Source organism: Phyllosticta citribraziliensis (assembly GCF_038025025.1).
Source record: "Phyllosticta citribraziliensis strain CPC 17464 chromosome Unknown J3D65scaffold_2, whole genome shotgun sequence".
Lineage (NCBI taxonomy): Eukaryota > Fungi > Ascomycota > Dothideomycetes > Botryosphaeriales > Phyllostictaceae > Phyllosticta > Phyllosticta citribraziliensis.
Window position 1 is genome coordinate 1,671,394 of NW_027117339.1, and position 19,378 is coordinate 1,690,771.

Genomic DNA, 19,378 nt, shown 5'->3' on the forward strand with positions numbered 1-19,378 from the left:
TCTGTGAAGGCTGTTTGGGTACGCCTTTTGGCTTTGTTGGCGACAGGAGTGTCTGCGAATTGCAATGTATTAGTGACTTGCCTCAGTCAGACTTGAATGGGAACATGCCAGAGTTACTGTCTCCATCCTGGTCCTCCTGGTTTCCTCCGCTGTCATTTCCAGACTTCTCTGATGATTCTGAACCGGAATACTCTGAACCGGACGGCTCTGAATCAGAGGACTCTGAGCTGGACGGTGGCGAGTCACCTTGGGCGACTGGGGCAGGAGCGCCTGCAGCAAGCTGTTAGCAACGAAGGCGAATCACATTCTGGGGGCTAGAAGCGACGACAGCTACGGGCTGTAAGAAGACTCGCTTGTAGTCACGGTTCCACCTGGTGGTGGTCCTCTAACAGTGTGGGGCCGGGCGCAACTTACGAGATGGAGTAACCCTGGAGCGGGCTGTAGAGGTCCTTGAGCGGGTTGAAGGGGCCCTCGAGCGGGTTGGAGAGGCCCTCGAACGAGTCGAGGAGGCTCTGGATCCGGTCGCAGAGCCAGAACGTGTCGAACGTCCACTACCGCGCCCACGCCCACGGCCGCGACCCTAAGGCGAGAGGCTTCAAGTGATGCTGAATGCCTTATAGACGAAGAGCGACAGGTGATAGTATACCAAAAAAGTTTATATATGGAGGGTCATATCGAGCTGTAAATAGGTGAATTAGGGGTGGGTTAGGCGTGGGAAAGCTGCCAAAACCTGCCAAAACCTGCCTTTAAGTAGTCAGCGCAACTCAGCAACGCAATTCAATCAATTGGAGGGATGTAATTGATTGATTGCCCAAACTAGCAGGTGCCCAATTGATTGAATTGCGTTGCGTTGAGCAAATCGATTGCGCAACTGGTTGAGTTGTCGATCACACTGAAGAGCGATGTTGAAACCAGAGGCGGCAAGAAAGAGAAAGGGCAGGGGAAGAGACCTGGAGCTGAGGTCTGGGTATGGGTGGATGATTGTGATAGAGCAAGAAAGCTCGAGGACAGCAGGACTTGGGACTTGTTTGTGGGAAAACGACACGCCAAAGCCGACGCCCACGCGGCGTGGAGCAATCCAGGAAGCAGCGTGCCGGCACAACAACCACCTTGACGCCCGCAGCCATAATCCACCCATCCACCCTAACCTCTACCTCCCATCACCTTACGAACAACGCCACCATGGATCCGCCGGAGGAAGCCGCTTCTGAGTCCCCTCCTCCAAGGGACGGTACAAATTTGGGGGAGCTATTCAGGTGGGAAGAACAACAGGTCAGTGCAAGACAGAGCAACCTCAGAGAAAGATAGTTAACCGCACTCTAGATCGAAGATGCGGTCTTGGCCAAGGAGTTTGGTAGGGCGCTGGACCTGGCCAACAGAGCCCTATTGGAGCCCCGACTCGGTCTGCTCTTCAGGTTTCGGTTCGAGGTCGTCGCCGCGTCACTCGACGGCAAAAATCCATGGCCGCACGCTGAGGAGGCTCGCAAGGCGCTGCAATATATTGAGGAAGGCATCGAGGATGTAAGAAATCCCCTCTGCTTACTTGCTAAGTAAACACTAATCGACCTACCTAGAATCCGAATGAAGACGAAGCCCACCAAAAGGAAAGCCTCGAAGAGGTGAAGGAGCTTCATGAAATGCTCGAAGGACTCTACGATACTCTCCATGAGTGGGAGAGGAAAAACGCTGCGGCACAACCTACCACAGCGCAGTCTGACAGCCCGGTGGAAGCAGAGGGAGCGGCCGAGGCCATGCCACCAGCTGCAGCCGTCCACGAAGAGCAAGCCGACGACAGGATGATCATTGCAAGCAGCAATGCCGAGGCAAACAAGCGAGGCAGAGAATCGGACAGCGATGCAGAGCACCATGTGGTCAAGAAGGGAAAGTTCGAGGAGGAAGACACTCCGTCACCTGAGCGTCCCGTGGCGATGTCGGAAACTTCCACCATGCCCGGACCGCGACCCTGACAAGCCCGTCCCCATGACATGGCCTGTCGCGAAGACGGGAAGCTCGAGCTGTCAAAGGCCCTCGAAACTCACAATCAGAGTAGTAGCCCTCCTGTGGTAAAGACTAAAGATGAAATGGATACCAACATCGGATGGCGCCCTACCATAAACGTGACATCACGCCCACGGAGAGTGATGGCGGTGGCAGCCACCTTCTCGCCGCAATCCATCAAGACTGCGTCTCCGATACGGACATCAACGACCCCCAGCTGCTTGGGATGCGCATGCGTCAGGGCACGCCTGCGGACAGTGAGTATAGTGACAGCGTCCTTCGCACTGCAATCCATCAAGACCGTATCTCCAGGCTGAGGAGCGATCCTGCCATTCCTAGCCACGACAAGGTTCTTCAGTGGAACGCCCGCGCGCAGCTTACTATGCCCTTAGATACTCCAGAGCCTGTTCGCTACACGTCTCATGACTTCTCTCCCGCTCCAAAGCTGAATTTCAACGAGGCGGGCCAGGGAAGACTTTCTATCCCAGCCCAATGGCATGCCAACCGCGCAGGCACACCCGTCTCAATGTCCACAGCAAGCAGCGACTCTGAGGGAAAAGATCAGGACATGGAGGGCGCTCACGAGATGAAGCTTATTGGAGGCAGGGGTGGTGATATCCCGGGCATGCCCAGGTCGCCCAGGTCGCCCATCAAGCGCAGGCCGACGCCCCTCTCGCATGTTGAACAATTTGTCCAGTCTGATGAAGCAGGCGAGGGAGAGGAGGGAGAGGAGGGAGATGACGAGCAGTCTGATGAGTCTGGCGACGCCAAGTGAGTCGCACCACTTCTTGGCCATTGGAGAGAGTGACTTCTGAGGGCCGGCGATTGGATATCGACACCAGCTTGGTGTATCACCTAGGTGAGCTCTTGGTGAAGCAGTTCTTCAGTGTACCTGGTGGTTGGAACTCGAGGAAACACAAGGAAAATAGGAAGGTATTGGGAGAGGTCAAATACCTAGGTAGAAACAAACCGGCGACAGAAAACGTACATCACTCTTGGGCGTGAGGTTGTGGGTAGCTGAAAGCTTTGGTTGCACGCCTCCCTAGGCGTGCGCGTCCGCTGGCCTCTGAAGTGGTGGAGCCCGGCAAAGGACCTCCCTTGACGGACGTCTCTTTGGCAAACTGCGCCTGCAGCAGCGTCCTGCCCGCGACAAACACGTCACGACAATACGCGATTCCGGAGCCTCGCGTTCGAGCCAACGACAATTCGCGCTTCCGCAAACCTCGCGCTCAAACAAGTTGACAACTCGCGCGCGCCGCCGCCGCCGCAAACGACGCGTCCACACGAATCACCAAGCAGACGGTCGAAACGTCTTGCCCGCGCCCGCGCCCGCGCCTGCGCCTACGCGCCATGGCTCCTCTCACCCTCGAAGACCTGGAAAGGACCTACGGATTCATGAGCCTTGACCGAAACCTCGAGCAAGCATACCGTCTCTACACCCTTTCAAGCGGCACCCTCAGAAATGGCTTCCCCGCAAGGCGGCTATCCTGTGCGTCTTCCTTGACTTCTTTGATCCAAAGTTCCGGAACATTCAAGTACAACCAGGACCCATGTCTCCCCTCTACTCGCAAGTACGCCGACAAGCTTTTCACCTTCCTCCACACTGAGCACATCAAGTGGTCCTGGCACCACCCGGTTATCAAAGCCCGCACTCACGCCATCGAGAATCCGGACCGCACTTGGTCTGAGAAGACCAAGAAAACTGAGAGTGGCTGGTGGGACGGTCCTTATGAAGGCGGTGGCAGCTATGGCGGCGCCGGCGGCGGCGGCTCTGGCGCCAGCTACACTTCGAGCGGCTTATGGGATGGTCCAGACCAAGGCAGCGGCGGCTGTGGTGCACGCACTCTACCAGGCAGTTTCTCAAGCTCGAGTTCTGCCGCGGACGGCGACGTCATGAACGTTCAGCGAGGATGACAACCAAGACGTTTTCGCGGGTCACAATGAGGACGAGCACAAGCCAGAATTCAACAACGGGCTGTGAAGATGGATACAACGACGGATACGACGAAGACGACGGATACGACGGCGATGGTTGCGACAACGGCGACGACTACTTTGATTAACAGCCTTCTTGCACCTCTCCACAAAGACTTCTTCAAAAACCCAGAGGACAGTGAGCGTGATGGGACGGTGGATGGATAACTTGGGCACCTGACTTGGCGATCGATCGTCAACAGCGACGCGAGTCCTTGTAGAGCTTCTCTTAGGACTTCACCGCCACGAGCGAGGGCGCTGGCTTTCTTCTTTTGTTCGGGGGACTGTTACGGAATCGAGCCTGAGCGCCGGCAGCAGAGAGTATCTTAAGCCATCAAGGTGGCACAAGCCCTGGACCTCCATTTGGACGTCTGTGGGCGCGACACCTACACAAAACAACCTTCCATGCCGTCATCTTCCGTTTCTATGATAGGTTTGTGGATGACAGGTCCCGCCGCGGAAAAGTACTGCTCTTTGTGGCTTGCCGGTTCAAAATCTCCCTTCCTTTGCTGGTCTTATCCAGGAGCTTAATGTCTACTTTGCGGATCACTTCTTTTTCCCCTTTTCAAGTTTCGTTAGCAGGCGGACAGTCGCGCAGACGATGAGGCATGGAACAAGAGCAGATGTTCTAAAATTAGTCGTAGGGCAGCAGCAACGTCAAAGATCCGGCAGGCAGAAAACAGTTGCGACAAAGACGACGACGTCAATAAACATCATGATGGTGGTGCAAGACGGGTAGTGACATTCTTCGACGTCATGACGATTAGGCTGGCTGGTCAAAGAGGGGGGAGATGGAATGTTGTGGTACGGCGAACCGTCGTCCAAAAAAACGTCATTTGGGACGTGCAAAATGCAAGTAATAGTGGAGGAGCTCTCGAGGCAAAAAACCGATGTCTCGGGGGAGGGTGCGATGGCTGGATGGTGCTTGACTCGTCGGGTTTCGTTTGCTAGCCGACGCGACCAGACGCCCACAACGCGGTGTACGGTAGATGCCGCGCACATTTGAGTTGTGCGGGCGGATGGATGGAGGGAAGATGGAGTTTTGGGGATGCCATTCAGCCGGTGGCGGCGGTGGTGGTGGTCCAGGGGGAGGGCGAGTCGGGGAAGCAGGAAGACGATATCCTTGGTGATTTGGGTTGGGACGTGAGGTTGGCGAGGTGGAACTCGGATGCTGGAGTCGTTTAGCAGGTGTTGATCTGCCGCATGGCACAGGAATGTCGAGCGTCGCGTCAAGCAACAAGCGCAAACAGGCACCCAGCAGCTCGGTTTGGGTGCGCAGATGTCGGATTGATGGTTGTTTGCTTCGCAAAATCCGCAAAGTCGGCGGCGTACTCGTGTCAAGAGGGTTGAGCGAGTAGTGGGTTGGACGGGGGTTCAGGTCAGCGCAGGGCGCAGCGAGGGCGTTGCCCCGGGGCGAAGCAAGGAACGTGCGAGTTGTGACGGTTTCGCATGTCGTGGGCCTCGTTCATGCGTGCCTGGGTTGTGTTTTTTGCTCGTTTCTCACGTGGTGGCCCCCGCATCTGGCATGGGTCGTGGCTGCGCCTGGTTGCGGTGCGGGACGTTGGACAGAATTTTCGTTTTCTTATCTGGGGTTACGAGAGTGGGTGGTGGTTTTTCGTGTGTGACGGTCGAGAAAGCGGTGGTAGGGCCTAGATGGCAGGAATGGAGTGATGGTAGTAGATGTAGCTTTGGCTGTGGCTGGCACACATGTGAGACAAGGGAACGAGAGCGGTGCATGTCTGTCTGTCGAAGAAAGTCCAAGGTCGGCGAGTGTGGCTTGAGAGGTGGGTGGTTGGCTGCGATCATCTTGGGCATAATCTCCGCCGCTCGAGTCGGCCAATGGGACCGTGTGGCGATACCGCTGGACCGTTACGCGTCGGTCGAGGCACAGTCGATTCAAGCAATTGGACATCCCAAGGCCAGCTGAAGGCTGCGACGGCTTCGGTGACGGCTGGGCTTGACAGGTGTGAGGTAGACGGGAGCGTGTGCACTGCTGGCGATCAATAGTGGGTGCCTGTGGCTGCCCGAGGGCCCTGTTCCTGGTCCAACTCCAAGTCCGGCGCCCTGCCTCCAGTGGTAGAAGCCCACCACCCTACGACTGACGCTCTGCCAGGCCTTTTACCCTCGTTGTCCGCCGCCTCTTTTTCTCCCGACAACTCTGCGCCTCTCTGCTGCTCTCGAATTCCGATCAGCTTGGCCTCCCCGGACCATCACCGTCTTCGTTGCGCGGCCCACACCTCCTGACGCCCCCTGCTTGCATTTCCATCAAAGCTCAGACTCAATCTCTCACAATCTTCCCCTCTCCTCTCCTCTCGCCTCGCCGCCCTCCACTCTCTGAAAACCAGAGCTGGTACTGGTCCTCAGCTCTGAACTTCATCCTACATACTACTCACCACCTCCACCGGCTCGCTCTTTCTCGCCGCTCGTTTACCTCCACTCCACCCCGACTCTCGACCCGCCGTCTCTTGCTGCCGCGTGTCTTCCCCACAAAGCTCGCACCTCTAGCTGCTACGCTACGCTGAGCTACGCTATCGTTCAATATCCGGGTCGCGCCTGCTCGTTTGATTGTACAAGCCTTTGGTGCTGCTGACATCGCCGCTTCCTGCTGCTGTTGCCGCTGCTACCACCCCATCGACCCCGTTACACCATCCGACCTTGACGTCTGTTGTACCATCAACATCAAAAATCCTGCCGCGCAGCCCCCTGCTACCCATCTGGTTTCCCTGTCACGCGTTGCGTCAAGGGCGGGTTCTGACAGCCACTCGTACAACCACCACGCTGCTCCAGCCTCCTTGACTGCCTGCAGCCCGGCCGTTAGAAAAAGACGACCTCGACTCCCGCTCCGCAACTCCTCACGCAACGTCAACAGCCATGGCCAATACCACCTCCGAAAAGACTACCTTTGGCATCACCATCACCAGGCCCGACACCCCCGACAACGAGTCCGTGTCGCAAGATGCATCGCCCATTACCCCCATCATCCAAGAACCTGTACCCATCTTAAAGTCGAAGCCCTCTCACGCTAGCGACCTCTCCGTCGCCGACCCCGTGGGCTCCCCTCGTTACGACTCCAGCAATCCCTTCAGCGCCTTTTATCAGCACCCCGAAAGCCGCTCCCACCTCGAGGTCAAGCAAGACGTCGAAAACGGCCTGTTGATCCCCGGCGCCAACGGCGCACCGCTCTCGACTGCCACAACCGCCTCTCAGCCCAAGGCCAGCATTGACGGCCGCGTCAAGGATTGCACCGTCTGGCCCTCCAAACAGGCTCTACACGAAAAGGCCAAGGCGGCCAAGGCCCAGCGCACCAGCTGCCAGTGGTGGGGACGCATGAGCAAGAAGCAAAGGCTTTGGGCCAAGATTCTCATCGCCTTGACAATCATCGCTCTTGCCATCGGTTTGAGCGTGGGCATCTCGAGGGCTGTTGGAGGCGGCGTTTGGGCTGGCACCGGACAGAGCCGTACTATTCCAAACAATGGCTCTTGAGGTCGCTTTGCTCACACATCTTCGTCTAGATCCAATTGGTGAAGACGAAGACTCGATCGAAGCTTAGCAACCCAACCCGCCTCGCCGCTGCACCCGCATCCCCTTTGGAGTCGACCTCACGTCATGTCGACATCACCATCGGTCAGGGTCAAAGCGGACATTAATACCATTGTGGATCTTCCACATTGTGGCATCTGCGCAAAGATCGACGCCGCGAGGCACATCATCCAACTCTTCAGGCTCTGAACGCCAGCGTTCCATGATTCTCGTAATTGCTTTACCCCTTGCTCTCCTTTGTTGGTTGCAAAACAAGGCGTTGGTCATCGCATTCATACCGAGCGCACATGGGCTTTTCATCTTTGATGCCTTGTCGTGGTCTGGATTCGACACTTTATATACCCCAAGACGGTCCCATCGCAAGAGCAGGCTGAAACGGCTTCTACATATCGTGTACAGGGACTTCCTATTCTCCCCACCTAGATGTTCATTCTTGTCACTCTTCTCCTTGTTCGGGCGTCAAAAGGAAACGGGGGGCTGCTGCTGCTGCTTTTTTTGCGGAAATTGTGGACTTTATATTTCTCCGCTAATGGTCATTCGTGGATTGGAAGGGTTCGTTGGAACGTAACAAGGACCGCTGTCCGCTGGCGTGCCGGTGCGGTGTTCTTTTCTTTCTGCGTATATACCTTTGTCGAATTCCACCTTTTCCCAGCGCAACAGTCAAGAGCATGGTGCAACTGAGTGGAAGACGTACATCGCTATAGGCTTTCCAGACGTTTGCCAAGATTGCCTGGTGCCAACGTCATCACGTTGGACCAAACGGGCCTTCGTGCCATGCGTCAGACACAGAACGGCTGCGGGAACGTTTGATAGCGAAACGCGGGAAGGCAGGGAATGAGTGTCTCTGGGGCTGGGCGTCAGGGTTGGACCCAGCCTTGTCAACTCCACCCAATCTTGTCCAAATGTTGCGCCGGCGCGCTCAGGAACAGGACCGGGTTGGTCTTGGTATCACCATTCACGACCATCACCAAGTTTTTGCGCCCAAACCCGACGTACCAACGCGCCCAACGGCTGTAGGCAACAGTCTGCTCAAAACGCTCAAAGGATGGTCGACTCGACCTCATCGTCGGCGCCAGAGACTACCTGCGCTTTTCTCGCCGAGGGCTCTCCAAGCTTTGTATCCTGGCGCTTCTCCTCTTCTCGAAAATTGTCTCTTACTCATTTCACTAACTTTCCCCACATGATTGGTAGACCGACCACGAGGGAGGAGAACATTTTTATTCGAAACACGAACCCGAATTTTCAAGGGAGAGCAAGCGTCCCTCCCTTTCTCATACACTCTTTCCAAGATCGTCTGCGAAGAAGCCTGCGTCAAACACTCTTTTTGCTCGCGAGGGTCCACTTGCAGCAGCAAGCCTGAACATTGCCAGGCTGCCATCGTGCCTTGCAGCCTTAATCTTTTACACTCTCTACATTCATCAGTCACTCTCTCAGTCTTTTATCGTCGACCGGCAGGATGCGCTGGCGCACACGTCGTGAGGGGAGGCACTCGGACGCTGTGCCCTCCTCTCTCACGACCACAACGCTCCCTCTCCCCTTCCCCCTCCTGAGCGCGCTGCTCTTCGTCCTCAACCTTCCATCGCTCGCCCACGCAGTAGATGGCACGACCGTCGTCGCGGCGACGTCGACCATGACGCTCATCAACACCGTCACCAACACGGGCGCTCCGCCGCCGCCCATTCCGACGGCAAACGCCACGGCCACGGCGTCGTTTGGCGGCTTGCTGCCCATCGCCACGGGCATCCCCGACTCGTCGCCCGACTTTGCCTTTGCCGACGACGTCACGTTTGCGGCGGGCGTGCTCTTTGCTGTCAACCAGCTCCGCGCGAGGCACCACGCGCTGCCGCTGGTGTGGGACACCAAGCTCGCGACGTACGCCGGGTGGTGGGCCAATGGATGCAATTTCACAAAATCGGTAAGTGTGGAACGAGACGCAGGACCAGTCGGTCAACCATCCACGTTTTTCAAACGTTTGCAAGAGACGGAAGCACGCGCACTTGTTTTGGTGTTGGGACAGGGAACTGAGCTGTCGGCGCTCCCCCGACCATCCCAAGCCATCTCCACAAATACCCGCGAAGCTGGCCCCCCTGCCTTCCCCAGTTTTCACCCCCTCGTCTCTTGCCCCCACCCCCGTCCTGTGGCGTGACCCCTTCCCCACACCATCCCTCCCTCTGCTCTTCGAACGTCGCTTCTCCCTGGCAGCTGGCCTGGGGTGGAGGTGGAGGAGGAAGTGGATCTGTCCGCTCCGCTCGATCCGCTCTGTCCGGTCCGCAGTGGCTCGCGCCACACTTCCACTCACTGCGAAGCCCTGGCTTAATGCGCATCTGGGCTGGGAACGTCCGACTTCATTCTCCATCAACCCGTCTTTTCAAACAGGATCAAGCAAAACCTCACTGTCAAAGACTAATACCCTCGCCCCCCTCAACAGTTCTCCCCCTACACCGAACTCCTCCTCCAAAACGCGTCGGCGCCCGCCGCCTCGGTAATCGACACGTGGGCCGACACGTCGTACACGCCGGCCTCGGCACGGCGCGCCGACAACTTCACGGCGCTGATCTGGAAGTCGTCCAGCAGCATCGGCTGCGGCCGGCAGCAGTGCAGCGACAAGCCGACCGGCTCGCCCTTCTACGACCCGGCCGACCTGGCCACCAAGGCCAAGGACAAGGCCAAGGCCGCCGTCGCCTGGGGCGAGGGCAAGTCGAAAGACGACGGCGAGGGCGAGGGCGAGCTCGGCGTCATGCACGGCAGCCCGCCGGCCAACGCGGGCAGCGGCGGCGCAAAGGCGGACGGCTGGTTCATCGTGTGCGAGATTGGGCCGCAGGGCAATGTCGAGGGCCAGTATGAGCAAAACGTGGATGGGTGGGGCGATGGCAGTGGGCGTGGCGAGGGCTGGCGGCAGGAGGGCGTGCTGGGCAAGTCGAAGGACAGCGGCGCGGGCATGGCGGCGGGAGCGGGTAAGGAGCGCATCGCAGTTTGGGCTGGTTGGGTTTTCACGGGTTTGGCTGTGGCCATGGGCATGTGGGCGTAGCAGCGATGAAAAATGCGTTTCGCTGTCGTTGGGTGAGTTTGCTACACGGTGGCCGTCTGTCGACATGTTCGCCGCTTGTTGGGCTGGCCGTGGTGAGCTTTGCTTGCCCGGTTGTTTGACTGACACTCGGGCTTCCGTCGTTGCATCTCCTTGCGCGATGACAACAGTTTGGACTGTTGAAGCGACGCTGCTCTTCTCTTCGTGTAAGCATGTAGCTTGAATTGATTGCGATATTTCTTGATCGAACCTCCGTCGGCACAAGCTTTGAGCAACAAGGAGCATTCATAAACTCCAGTTTACGGAAGCCACGAATTTTGCTATCAAAGCTCGGCCTCGCGTCATACTCCAAGTAGAACACCCCGATCACGGCGCCTGCTGACCTGCGCCGGGCGAGGGGCGACGCTTTTGGAGTCGGCGGAATCGCGTAGATCCAGGATAGCCATCGTCATTTTGGGTCGAAGCTGTCTCCCTGGATTGTCGATGTGGTGTCCGCTTGATGCTGCTATGGGCTCTCTTGGAGCAGCGTGTCTCCGTCGTGGTCGTCTTGTCCGTCAGAGGTGCCTTTGCTTGCCGCGCTCGACCTCGATTCAGACCAAGCTCTTTCCGGTCGAGCGAAGGCGCGCAGCCTGTCGAAAGCCATTTGTGCAAATCTTGAACCACTCCAACGGGTCTCTTCAACCCTCCTCCTCTTCTTCCACGGCAAACCCAACCCTCACCCACAAACTGCACCCACAACACCCAACCAACACCTCTCCCGCTCCCGCTCCACCCGGTCCCGCCACGCCCTCAAGAGCCCTCTCCAAATCGCCCTCGCGCACGACGAACCCCCTCTCCTCGCCGCACCTGCACCCGCGCCACCACACGCCCTGCGCCTCGTCCCACGCCAGCTCGTCCAGATCCCACGCCTCGAGCCCCAGCCGGAACTGCTCTTCTGCATGCGTCTCCGGGCCGCCATCCTTGCCCTTGCCATCGCCGTTGTTCGAGAGCCGCAGCGCGCGGTCGTGCGCCGCGCGCTCCGCCGGCGACGACAGCGTCTTGTACGCCAGCGTGATGTCGTCGACGGAGAAGGCGGGCGTCGAGCTGCCAGCGGCCTTCGTCATGTTTCTCGCACCATTGCTCCTCGCGTCCGCGTCCACGCCATTGCCGTTCAGGGCGCCGGCGGCTTTGTCGGGGTGGTGCGTGAGCAGCGCGCGCCGGTACGCGGCTTTGATGTCGGCGGGCGAGGGCGGCCGCGACGCCGTCTGTCGCGGTGAGGGCAGCGATAGGATGCGGTAGGCGTTGAAGGAGGCGGGGAGGACGGTGGATGCTGGTGCCATGGTTGGAGAGCTTTGGCTTTTCTCTTCCGTTCTTCTCTGCGTAGTGGACGACGCGCAAAGGGCGTGGGATAGAAAATGTCGTGCGGGATGGGAATGTCGCAGCCGTCCGATATTACCGACTGCAGCTGCTGATCTGGCTTCTGTGTCCTTGCGTGGTGGGAGGAACAATATGGTAGCACGTCGAGAGTGAAGCTCGAGAGCAGAGGTACCTCAGGACGCGAAATATTGCTAGCCCGCGTCGGAAATGTTCCGCTGTAGACCAACGTCATATGCGAGCGGCAACACGGTGGTTTCAAAGAAATGACACCTCCTCGCACTGCGGTTGCATCTACGGAGCATTCGTTCACAGTCTGTCTAGCAAACTGTCCTCCGTTACTAAAACCGTGCTCAGCAAGCTGTTCGTCACCACCGCCAAATCCAAGGAATGTGTTTTCTTTCGACACCAGCAACACCACGAACAATACGGATGCAATTCAATACAATCTTTCACATGGCTATGAATGGTATACTGCCCGACGCTCGCGACTACATAGACATCCTCTTAATCTCAGAAATGGCCCTCCTCCGATAATCGCTGTCTGCAAATAGGGCCTCAATCAAATCCACGACTTCCCCAGCTTCAAACTCTAACCGCAACTCGCCCTCCGTCCAAAGATACTTGATGTCAGCGAGATTGCTCTCCAGAATCTCGCTCAAGTATTGGAACTTCAACCAGTTGGGCGTGTACACACCAGTCATGTCGCGCTTTTCATCGCCGCCTTCTTGAGAAAACAGGTCATTGAGGCTGGAAACGCGCTCACAGAATGATCGGAGGCATTTCGACTCTTCCTCCGAAATGTCTTCTTTGTCTTCAATGTCGACAATCATCTTGTGCAAGACAGTCGCCAGTAGCGAGCCGAGGGACTGCAATAACACAGAATGCGAGAGGATTCCCCGCCATTGCTTCGCAACATCTCTGATGCGGTCCACAGTCATGGAGACAGAATTTTCGCACTCTCCTGCGAATGGAGCCACGGTGCAGTTTGAGAACCCTTGAGCGCTGTCAAGAAGATCTCGCAGTATCGTCCGCTGAGACTCCATTTCTTTTCCATACGCCCGCTTGCTGAAGCTCTCAAGTGATCTGAGATCGGTATCGAGACGGAGCCGAGTAGACGGCCTGGCCGAGTTGGGCACGTCAGAGGAAGCATCGACTTCCCTTTGTCGTGCTAGGAAATTGCGCAGCTCGTCGACGAGTCGTGTCGAGTCGTTGTATGCGAGCATGTTCCCAGCTGGGTCGTTGGCATAGTAGACTGGTGCCGTGGCCCGGTACATCGCCAAAACCAGGGTGGGAATGGAGTAGAGGCCAAGACCAGCAGGTGCAATGGGGGAACTCGAGAACCTTGATCGGGAGTCAGCTTTTGCTCTCCAGCGGATTGTGTGGGATTCTTACCTTGGTTGCGCCAGCGCCTGGGCGTCGGAGACAATCTGTAAAACCATTTCCATGATGGCGTCAGGTATCGCCGTGACAGAATATGTCTCGCGAAGAGTAAGTTCGCGTTCCGAAGGTTGGTTTGTGGGCGGTTTCTTTTGTGTGGATTCCTTGGTCGCGCTCTTCCCTGGGCTTTTACTTTCAGGGGCCTCAGCTTCAGCGTTTGCGTCGTCGTCGCCCCACCCCCAAGCATCAGCGTCTTCTTCCTCAGGGTCGCCTTTGGACTCCTCCGATTTTGCTTCCGCGTTTTCTGATTCGGCATCATCATCCAACCCCCATGCGCTTGCGTCGGCATCAATGTCCTCTTCTGGTGGGAGCTCCTCTGTTTCTTGCTGCTTCTCCGAATGATCCACGGTTTTCTCTTCATCATTATCCCAAGCATCCCAGTCGTCTTCGGCTTCCTCGCCCGCGATTATTGCGTCACCGCGAGAGACGAGCTGGGTTTCCACCCTCTCGACTTCCTTTTTCTGATTGATGCCACTGGAGCACAACACTCGGACGGAAGCAAGTGCATCTTCCTTTCTACGCGCTAACCAATTGCGCGGCGCCTTCTCAACCCAGGTCATGAGCTCCGACTTGCCCATCCAGCCGAGCTCGTCCACAAAGTTGGCAAAACGGGACACCGATGAGAGTATTTCTTGGAAAGAATTGAGGCCGTCCAAGGAAATGGGAATGGAGGGATCAAGCCAATCCGAGGTAAGTCTAGCAATCATCCCAGGCACAAACTTCTCGGCGAGAGGTTCCGATACAGACTCAGGTAATTGCCCGTAGAGATACTGACAAAGGTTTCTGGCGTCTTCCAATGTTGCCAGGACGCCCGCTGGTGCCGCACCTCTTTCCACCGTAATTGTGTCATTCTCGGTCTTGAATCCCGGGTTGTCAGTCGCATGGGTGGGAGCGAAACGAGGCGCAATAATTGCTTGATCAAGAGACTTGTACAGCTTTGCGATCGCATTTTCAAGACTCCCTAGACGGGCAAGCGCTTCAACAACGGTCGATAGTTGGACGGGGTAAGTCCCTGAGAAATGTTTAGCGAAACATAAAGAAAAGTACGCAGGCTTCTCACTGTCGACCTGTTGCTTCAAGATGGCGGTATTTTTTGAGATGTCTACTGAGAGCAAGAGGTACCACGAGTCCATGGCATTCTCGGCCATGCCAGCGCGCAACTGTTTGATCCGCTTCTGTAGCACACCCACCACTTTTGTGTCCTTGTTAGAACCCATGTGTACAATGTAGTCCTCTGCCTCTTTCACGTCATCCAGAGCATTCAAGGTTTGGTATTCCGCAGCGGCATCTTCTGCTTTGTCTAGCAAGTCGGATGCTTGCTTGATACGGACCAACGTGGCTTCGAGTGTCTCGTTGTAGACCAGTTCACTTCGGAGCAACGCGACTTTGCTTGTCGCATCTTGGACATTCGCTTGAAGCGTTCTCCCAGCCTCGGCTTGCTGTACAATGTCGTGGGCAGTTGCGCGAGATCGTTCGATGTCGGCTTGGAGTTGTTTGGCTTGGGCGATCCACCCGTCAACGTCTGGGGCTGCTCCGCGGCTTAGCGTTCTGATATCTGCCTAATTTCATCATTAGTCTCTGTTTGCGACATGCGCGTTTGTGTGGATTACCTTGACCTCGTTCTGAGCTTTCTCAATTCCCTCCAGCAGGCCGGGGATTGCATCTGCAGGCAGCTGGGCCGAGACCAGCTCCGTGTCGGGGTAGTAGCCATGCTCAACCACAGACTGAAGAACCGCACCTCCAAGCTTCTGCGGGGTCAAGACGGGAGGCATGGGGGTGGAAGATGATGGCTCAACAAACGGAAAGTTGACGACGCGGAAGAGCTCCGTGGACCAACGTCAGAGGCAGCGCGACAACGTGGAAGTCGTGGCCGTGCACCCGTGACTTGTGGCGGCTGCTTTTCGCGCCGCAAGCCGTCAGATCCACTCACCACCATCGTCTGAAGTCTGAAATAGAAGAGTTTCCTTGTGCAGATGTATGTCGCCGCCGTCCCAACTCACGCCTGACTCGAAAATCTCTGCATCTGGCCGGTCCGCCGTTGAGAATCACGCTGATTGGTATACTCTAGCCGGGAAGCTCAATCATCCCCGCCATTCCTTCCCCTCGGCATTTTCTGCTGCTATTGCATAGAGGTATGTGGTCAGGTTTTGTCTGGTGTTGTGCTTGCCTCCTCGAAATTTACTCCAACATCTCTTCGTACCCAGATCTCAAGTCCTCGTGTCACAGAATTTTCATACTGCTTTTGGTCCGCCGTGGCTTCCTGAAAGGGTAGTAGCGTTTGTGCGCGCCCTGTTTGCCTGTTTCTTCAACGTACCTCACCCTGATTCGTTTGCGTCATTCTTTGCTTTATATTCCGAACGAGCCTGCGGCTTTCACTGGGCCAATTCTCACTCCATTTTCAGCCAACATCGCTAACCAAACTCAGGCTTGCCTTGGAGACGAAACAAAAGGCCTCTCGATTCTTTTTGGCCATTTGACACGATGCCTGGAATAACAGGCAAGACCAACTTCAGGTCCGTCCAATCATTCGAGGCCGACTACAACCCTGCCACATTCTCGCAATATGAGTCGAATAGAACTGGCATGAGGGTTGTGGTCGTTGACCGCAAGGGCCCTAAGGTCAATGGCTATTTTGCTCTTGCTACCGAGATACATGACGATTCAGGCGCTCGTAGGTGAACGCGTGCGCTCCACGAATACTCCAGTCGAATTTGACTAATGCTTCCGTCAGCTCACACATTGGAGCACCTTTGCTTTATGGTAAGCAGCACTGAGCCAGGTGACGAAACATCAAGCTCATGTTTTCCAGGGGTCTAGGAACTACAAGTACAAGGGTGTTCTTGACCGGTTGGCCACAAGAGCCTACTCGAATACCAATGCTTGGACAGCTACCGACCACACTGCTTACACCTTGGACACGGCAGGGTGGGAAGGATTCGCACAAATTGTAGGATATTCTCGATTAATGATTGAAGATCGACTATACTGACTTGTATCAGCTGCCTGTGTACCTTGAGCACGTTCTTCTGCCAACTTTGACAGATGAGGGATGCTATACTGAAGTGCACCACGTAGATGGCACTGGACACGATGCCGGGTAACCTTCCTTTTCCCGCAGAGAGGTTGCGAGGGCTAACAAAGCCAGCGTTGTGTACTCGGAAATGCAAGGCGTCCAAAACACTCAAGGCGAACTCATGGAATTACAAGCTCGCCGCCTTTTGTACCCCGAGGGCAACGGCTTCCGCTACGAGACTGGAGGCATGATGGAGCAACTTCGTGTCCTTACAGCCGACCGTATTCGGCAATTTCACAAGGAAATGTATCAGCCCAAAAATCTGTGTCTGGTCCTCACTGGTGAGGTCGATCATGAAAACCTGCTGGAAATCCTCGACAAGTTTGAGGACGGCATCATCGACTCGTTTCCAGCCATTGAGGCTCCCTTCAAGCGCCCTTGGGTTGATTCTGAGCAAACTCCTCCACTATCCAAGACTATCGTGGATACTGTTGAGTTTCCCGAAGAAGATGAGTCTTCTGGAGAAATCCTGGTAGGGTTCTTTGGGCCTAAAGTCAATGACATGCTCAACGGTAAGTCACCGACACTGAATGCCCTGAAGCTCCCTAATTTAAATTCGCAGGCACTGCCATGGACGTCCTCCTTTACTACTTGGCAGGATCGTCTGCGTCCCTTCTCGAGAACACCATTGTTGAGAAGGAGCAGATTGCAAGTGCAGTCTACTACAGCACGGACAGTCGCCCTGACATTGTAGTTTGGTTTACGCTTAGCAGCGTGGCGACTGGGAAGCTTGCAGAGGTCGAGAAAAGACTGCTGGATATTCTCAAAGAAGCAGCCTCCAAGCCTTTCGACATGACTTACATGTCCGAATGCATCACAAGACTGAAGAAGCAAATCATGCTCACCACCGAAAACTCCCTGGAAAGCATTACCGATGTCGTCATCCAAGATCACTGCTTTGGAAAAAGGGACGGCTCTACTCTCTTCGACTCTCTGCACTCTCTCAATGTCTTTGAAGAGCTGAGAGGATGGGATGACAAGAAATGGAGAGAGTACCTTTCGAAGTGGCTCGCCGATGCCCATCACGTTTCCATTCTTGGTGTTCCCTCCAAGAAGCTATCCAAGAAACTCAAAAGCGAGGAGAAGCAACGCGTAGCAGAGCAAAAAGAACGTCTGGGACCGGACGGTCTCGAGAGGCTTGCAAAGAAGTTGGAGGAGGCCAAGGCTGAAAACGACAAGCCCATCCCTCCCGAAGTTCTGGACCAGTTCGAGGTTCCAGGGACCGAGTCAATCCACTTCATTCCGACCACGACAGCGCGGTCAGGAGCTGCAAAGAAGATGGGCGAGCTGAGCAATGATGTCCAAAAGTATGTGGATTCTGACAAGTTCGACAACCCGCTCTTCATGCACTTCGAATCTGTGCAGAGCAACTTCGTGCACATCAGCCTGATCTTCTCGACGGGATCGATTCCTCTCGACTTGAAGCCGCTCATCACTCTTTACAAGAACAACTTCTTCACGAGCCCCATCATGCGGGATGGAAAGAGGATCGAGTTTGAGCAAGTTGTGACGGAGCTTGAGAAGGATACCGTCACCAACAGGATTGATAATGGAGTGGCTCTCGGAAATTCTGAACTCCTGCGCGTCAGGCTGTCGGTTGACCGTGAAAAGTATCAAACTGCCATTGGTTGGCTAAAGGACCTGCTCTTCAACAGCATCTTCGACGCAGAGAGGCTGAAGGCTACCCTGACCAAGATGCTTGCAGATATCCCGGAAGAGAAGCGCTCTGGTCACGACATGGCGTACGCGGTCGACTCCATGCTCCACTACTCGCCAAACTCGTCCAGCCGCACTCAAAACACGCTGGTAAAGGCCTTGTACCTGAAGCGCATCTCCAAACTCCTGGAAAAGGACCCGCAAACCGTCATCGACCGCCTCGAGTCGTTCCGCAAGCATCTGCTGCAATTTTCCAACATGCGCGTCCTCATCGTCGCCGACGTTCCCAAGCTGCCTTCGCCGGTGTCCTCGTGGGCTCCGTTCCTCGAGAACCTCGACACGTCCAAGCCCCTGGCGCCCCTCGACTCTCGCAAAGACGCTCTCAGCGACGCCGCGCGTCATCCAGGAGCTCTCAGCTACATCATTCCCATGCCCACCATCGACTCGTCTTACGCGCTCTTCACGTCGCGCGGGCCAGACTCGTACGAGCATCCGTCACTGCCAGCGCTCATCGTCGCGCTCTCGTATCTCGAGGCCGTCGAGGGCCCGCTGTGGGTGGCGGTGCGCGGAACGGGCCTGGCATATGGCACGTCGTTTGCGCGAGGCACCGACACGGGGCTGCTGGGCTACCGCATCTACCGGTCGCCCGACGCGTACAAGGCGTACGAAATCAGCCGGCGCGTCATCGAGGACTTCATTTCGGGCGCGCGGCCTTTCGAGAAGCACGCGCTCGAGGGCGCCATCAGCACCATTGTCGAGGGCTTCGCCGACGAGCAGCCCACCGTCGTCAGCGCTGCGACTCTCGGCTTCGTCAACCAGGTCGTCAAGGGCATCCCCAAGGACTGGAGCAAGGGCATGCTTGAGCGCGTGCGCGAAGTCGGCGTCGAGCAGATCAAGGCTGTCCTCAAGGAGATTGTGCTCCCCGTCTTCTTGCCCGGCAAGGCCAACTGTGTCGTCACTTGCGCGACCATTATGGAGGAGGTGAGTTTATTCCCCCTCATACCAATTCCCATGAACGTATCGCGACTAACTGGTCTCCAGAACCTCAAGAAGAACCTCGAGTCCGTCGGCTTCAAGCCCGAAGTCCGCACGCTGGCCTCGTTCCAGGACGACTACGGCCTCAAGCCTGAAGAGGGAGAGGAAGAAGCAGAGGAGGAGGAGGACGAGAGTGAGGAAGACGAGGACGAAGACGACGACGCCGAGGATGGCAGTGAGGAAGATGACGACGAGAGTGATTAAGGCTTCTAACTCGAGTCCATCCGCCCACATTTAGGTAGGTTGTCCGATTGGCCGGAGAGTGAATACGGCACGTCCAGTCG

The 19,378-nt window shown here is 56.3% G+C and overlaps 7 protein-coding genes across 7 annotated transcripts; 4 read left to right on the forward strand and 3 right to left on the reverse strand.

The window, feature by feature from the left end:
- Positions 1–899: 899 nt before the first annotated feature.
- Positions 900–2,137, forward strand: J3D65DRAFT_674369 (uncharacterized protein). The gene is made up of 3 exons (XM_066803546.1): positions 900–1,272; positions 1,324–1,521; positions 1,575–2,137. The coding sequence occupies exons 1-3, from the start codon at positions 1,183–1,185 to the stop codon at positions 1,965–1,967; spliced, it is 681 nt and encodes a 226-aa protein (XP_066658822.1). The 5' UTR covers positions 900–1,182; the 3' UTR covers positions 1,968–2,137.
- Positions 2,138–2,401: 264 nt separating this feature from the next.
- J3D65DRAFT_614129 (uncharacterized protein) lies at positions 2,402–2,997 on the reverse strand. The gene has a single exon (XM_066799175.1). The coding sequence runs from the start codon at positions 2,792–2,794 to the stop codon at positions 2,522–2,524; it is 273 nt and encodes a 90-aa protein (XP_066658823.1). The 5' UTR covers positions 2,795–2,997; the 3' UTR covers positions 2,402–2,521.
- A 3,404-nt stretch (positions 2,998–6,401) lies between these two features.
- Positions 6,402–7,585, forward strand: J3D65DRAFT_219686 (uncharacterized protein). The gene has a single exon (XM_066794572.1). The coding sequence runs from the start codon at positions 6,844–6,846 to the stop codon at positions 7,453–7,455; it is 612 nt and encodes a 203-aa protein (XP_066658824.1). The 5' UTR covers positions 6,402–6,843; the 3' UTR covers positions 7,456–7,585.
- Positions 7,586–9,142: 1,557 nt separating this feature from the next.
- On the forward strand, positions 9,143–10,540 carry J3D65DRAFT_664898 (CAP domain-containing protein; the record flags this gene model as incomplete). The annotated part of the gene is made up of 2 exons (XM_066802796.1): positions 9,143–9,427; positions 9,941–10,540. 2 exons carry the CDS (start codon positions 9,143–9,145, stop codon positions 10,538–10,540), a joined length of 885 nt encoding a protein of 294 aa, XP_066658825.1.
- A 674-nt stretch (positions 10,541–11,214) lies between these two features.
- J3D65DRAFT_600274 (diphthamide biosynthesis protein 4) lies at positions 11,215–11,856 on the reverse strand (the record flags this gene model as incomplete). Its single annotated transcript, XM_066797958.1, has 1 exon — positions 11,215–11,856. The coding sequence occupies one exon, from the start codon at positions 11,854–11,856 to the stop codon at positions 11,215–11,217; it is 642 nt and encodes a 213-aa protein (XP_066658826.1).
- A 512-nt stretch (positions 11,857–12,368) lies between these two features.
- J3D65DRAFT_219724 (uncharacterized protein) lies at positions 12,369–15,470 on the reverse strand. The gene is made up of 4 exons (XM_066794573.1): positions 14,941–15,470; positions 14,391–14,889; positions 13,286–14,342; positions 12,369–13,234 (listed from the first exon to the last, which is right to left on the reverse strand). Exons 1-4 carry the CDS (start codon positions 15,100–15,102, stop codon positions 12,382–12,384), a joined length of 2,571 nt encoding a protein of 856 aa, XP_066658827.1. The 5' UTR covers positions 15,103–15,470; the 3' UTR covers positions 12,369–12,381.
- Positions 15,471–15,811: 341 nt separating this feature from the next.
- Positions 15,812–19,298, forward strand: J3D65DRAFT_547982 (Metalloenzyme, LuxS/M16 peptidase-like protein; the record flags this gene model as incomplete). Its single annotated transcript, XM_066796882.1, has 7 exons — positions 15,812–16,001; positions 16,062–16,090; positions 16,140–16,277; positions 16,330–16,427; positions 16,476–16,915; positions 16,966–19,040; positions 19,101–19,298. The coding sequence occupies 7 exons, from the start codon at positions 15,812–15,814 to the stop codon at positions 19,296–19,298; spliced, it is 3,168 nt and encodes a 1,055-aa protein (XP_066658828.1).
- Between the last annotated feature and the right edge of the window lie 80 nt (positions 19,299–19,378).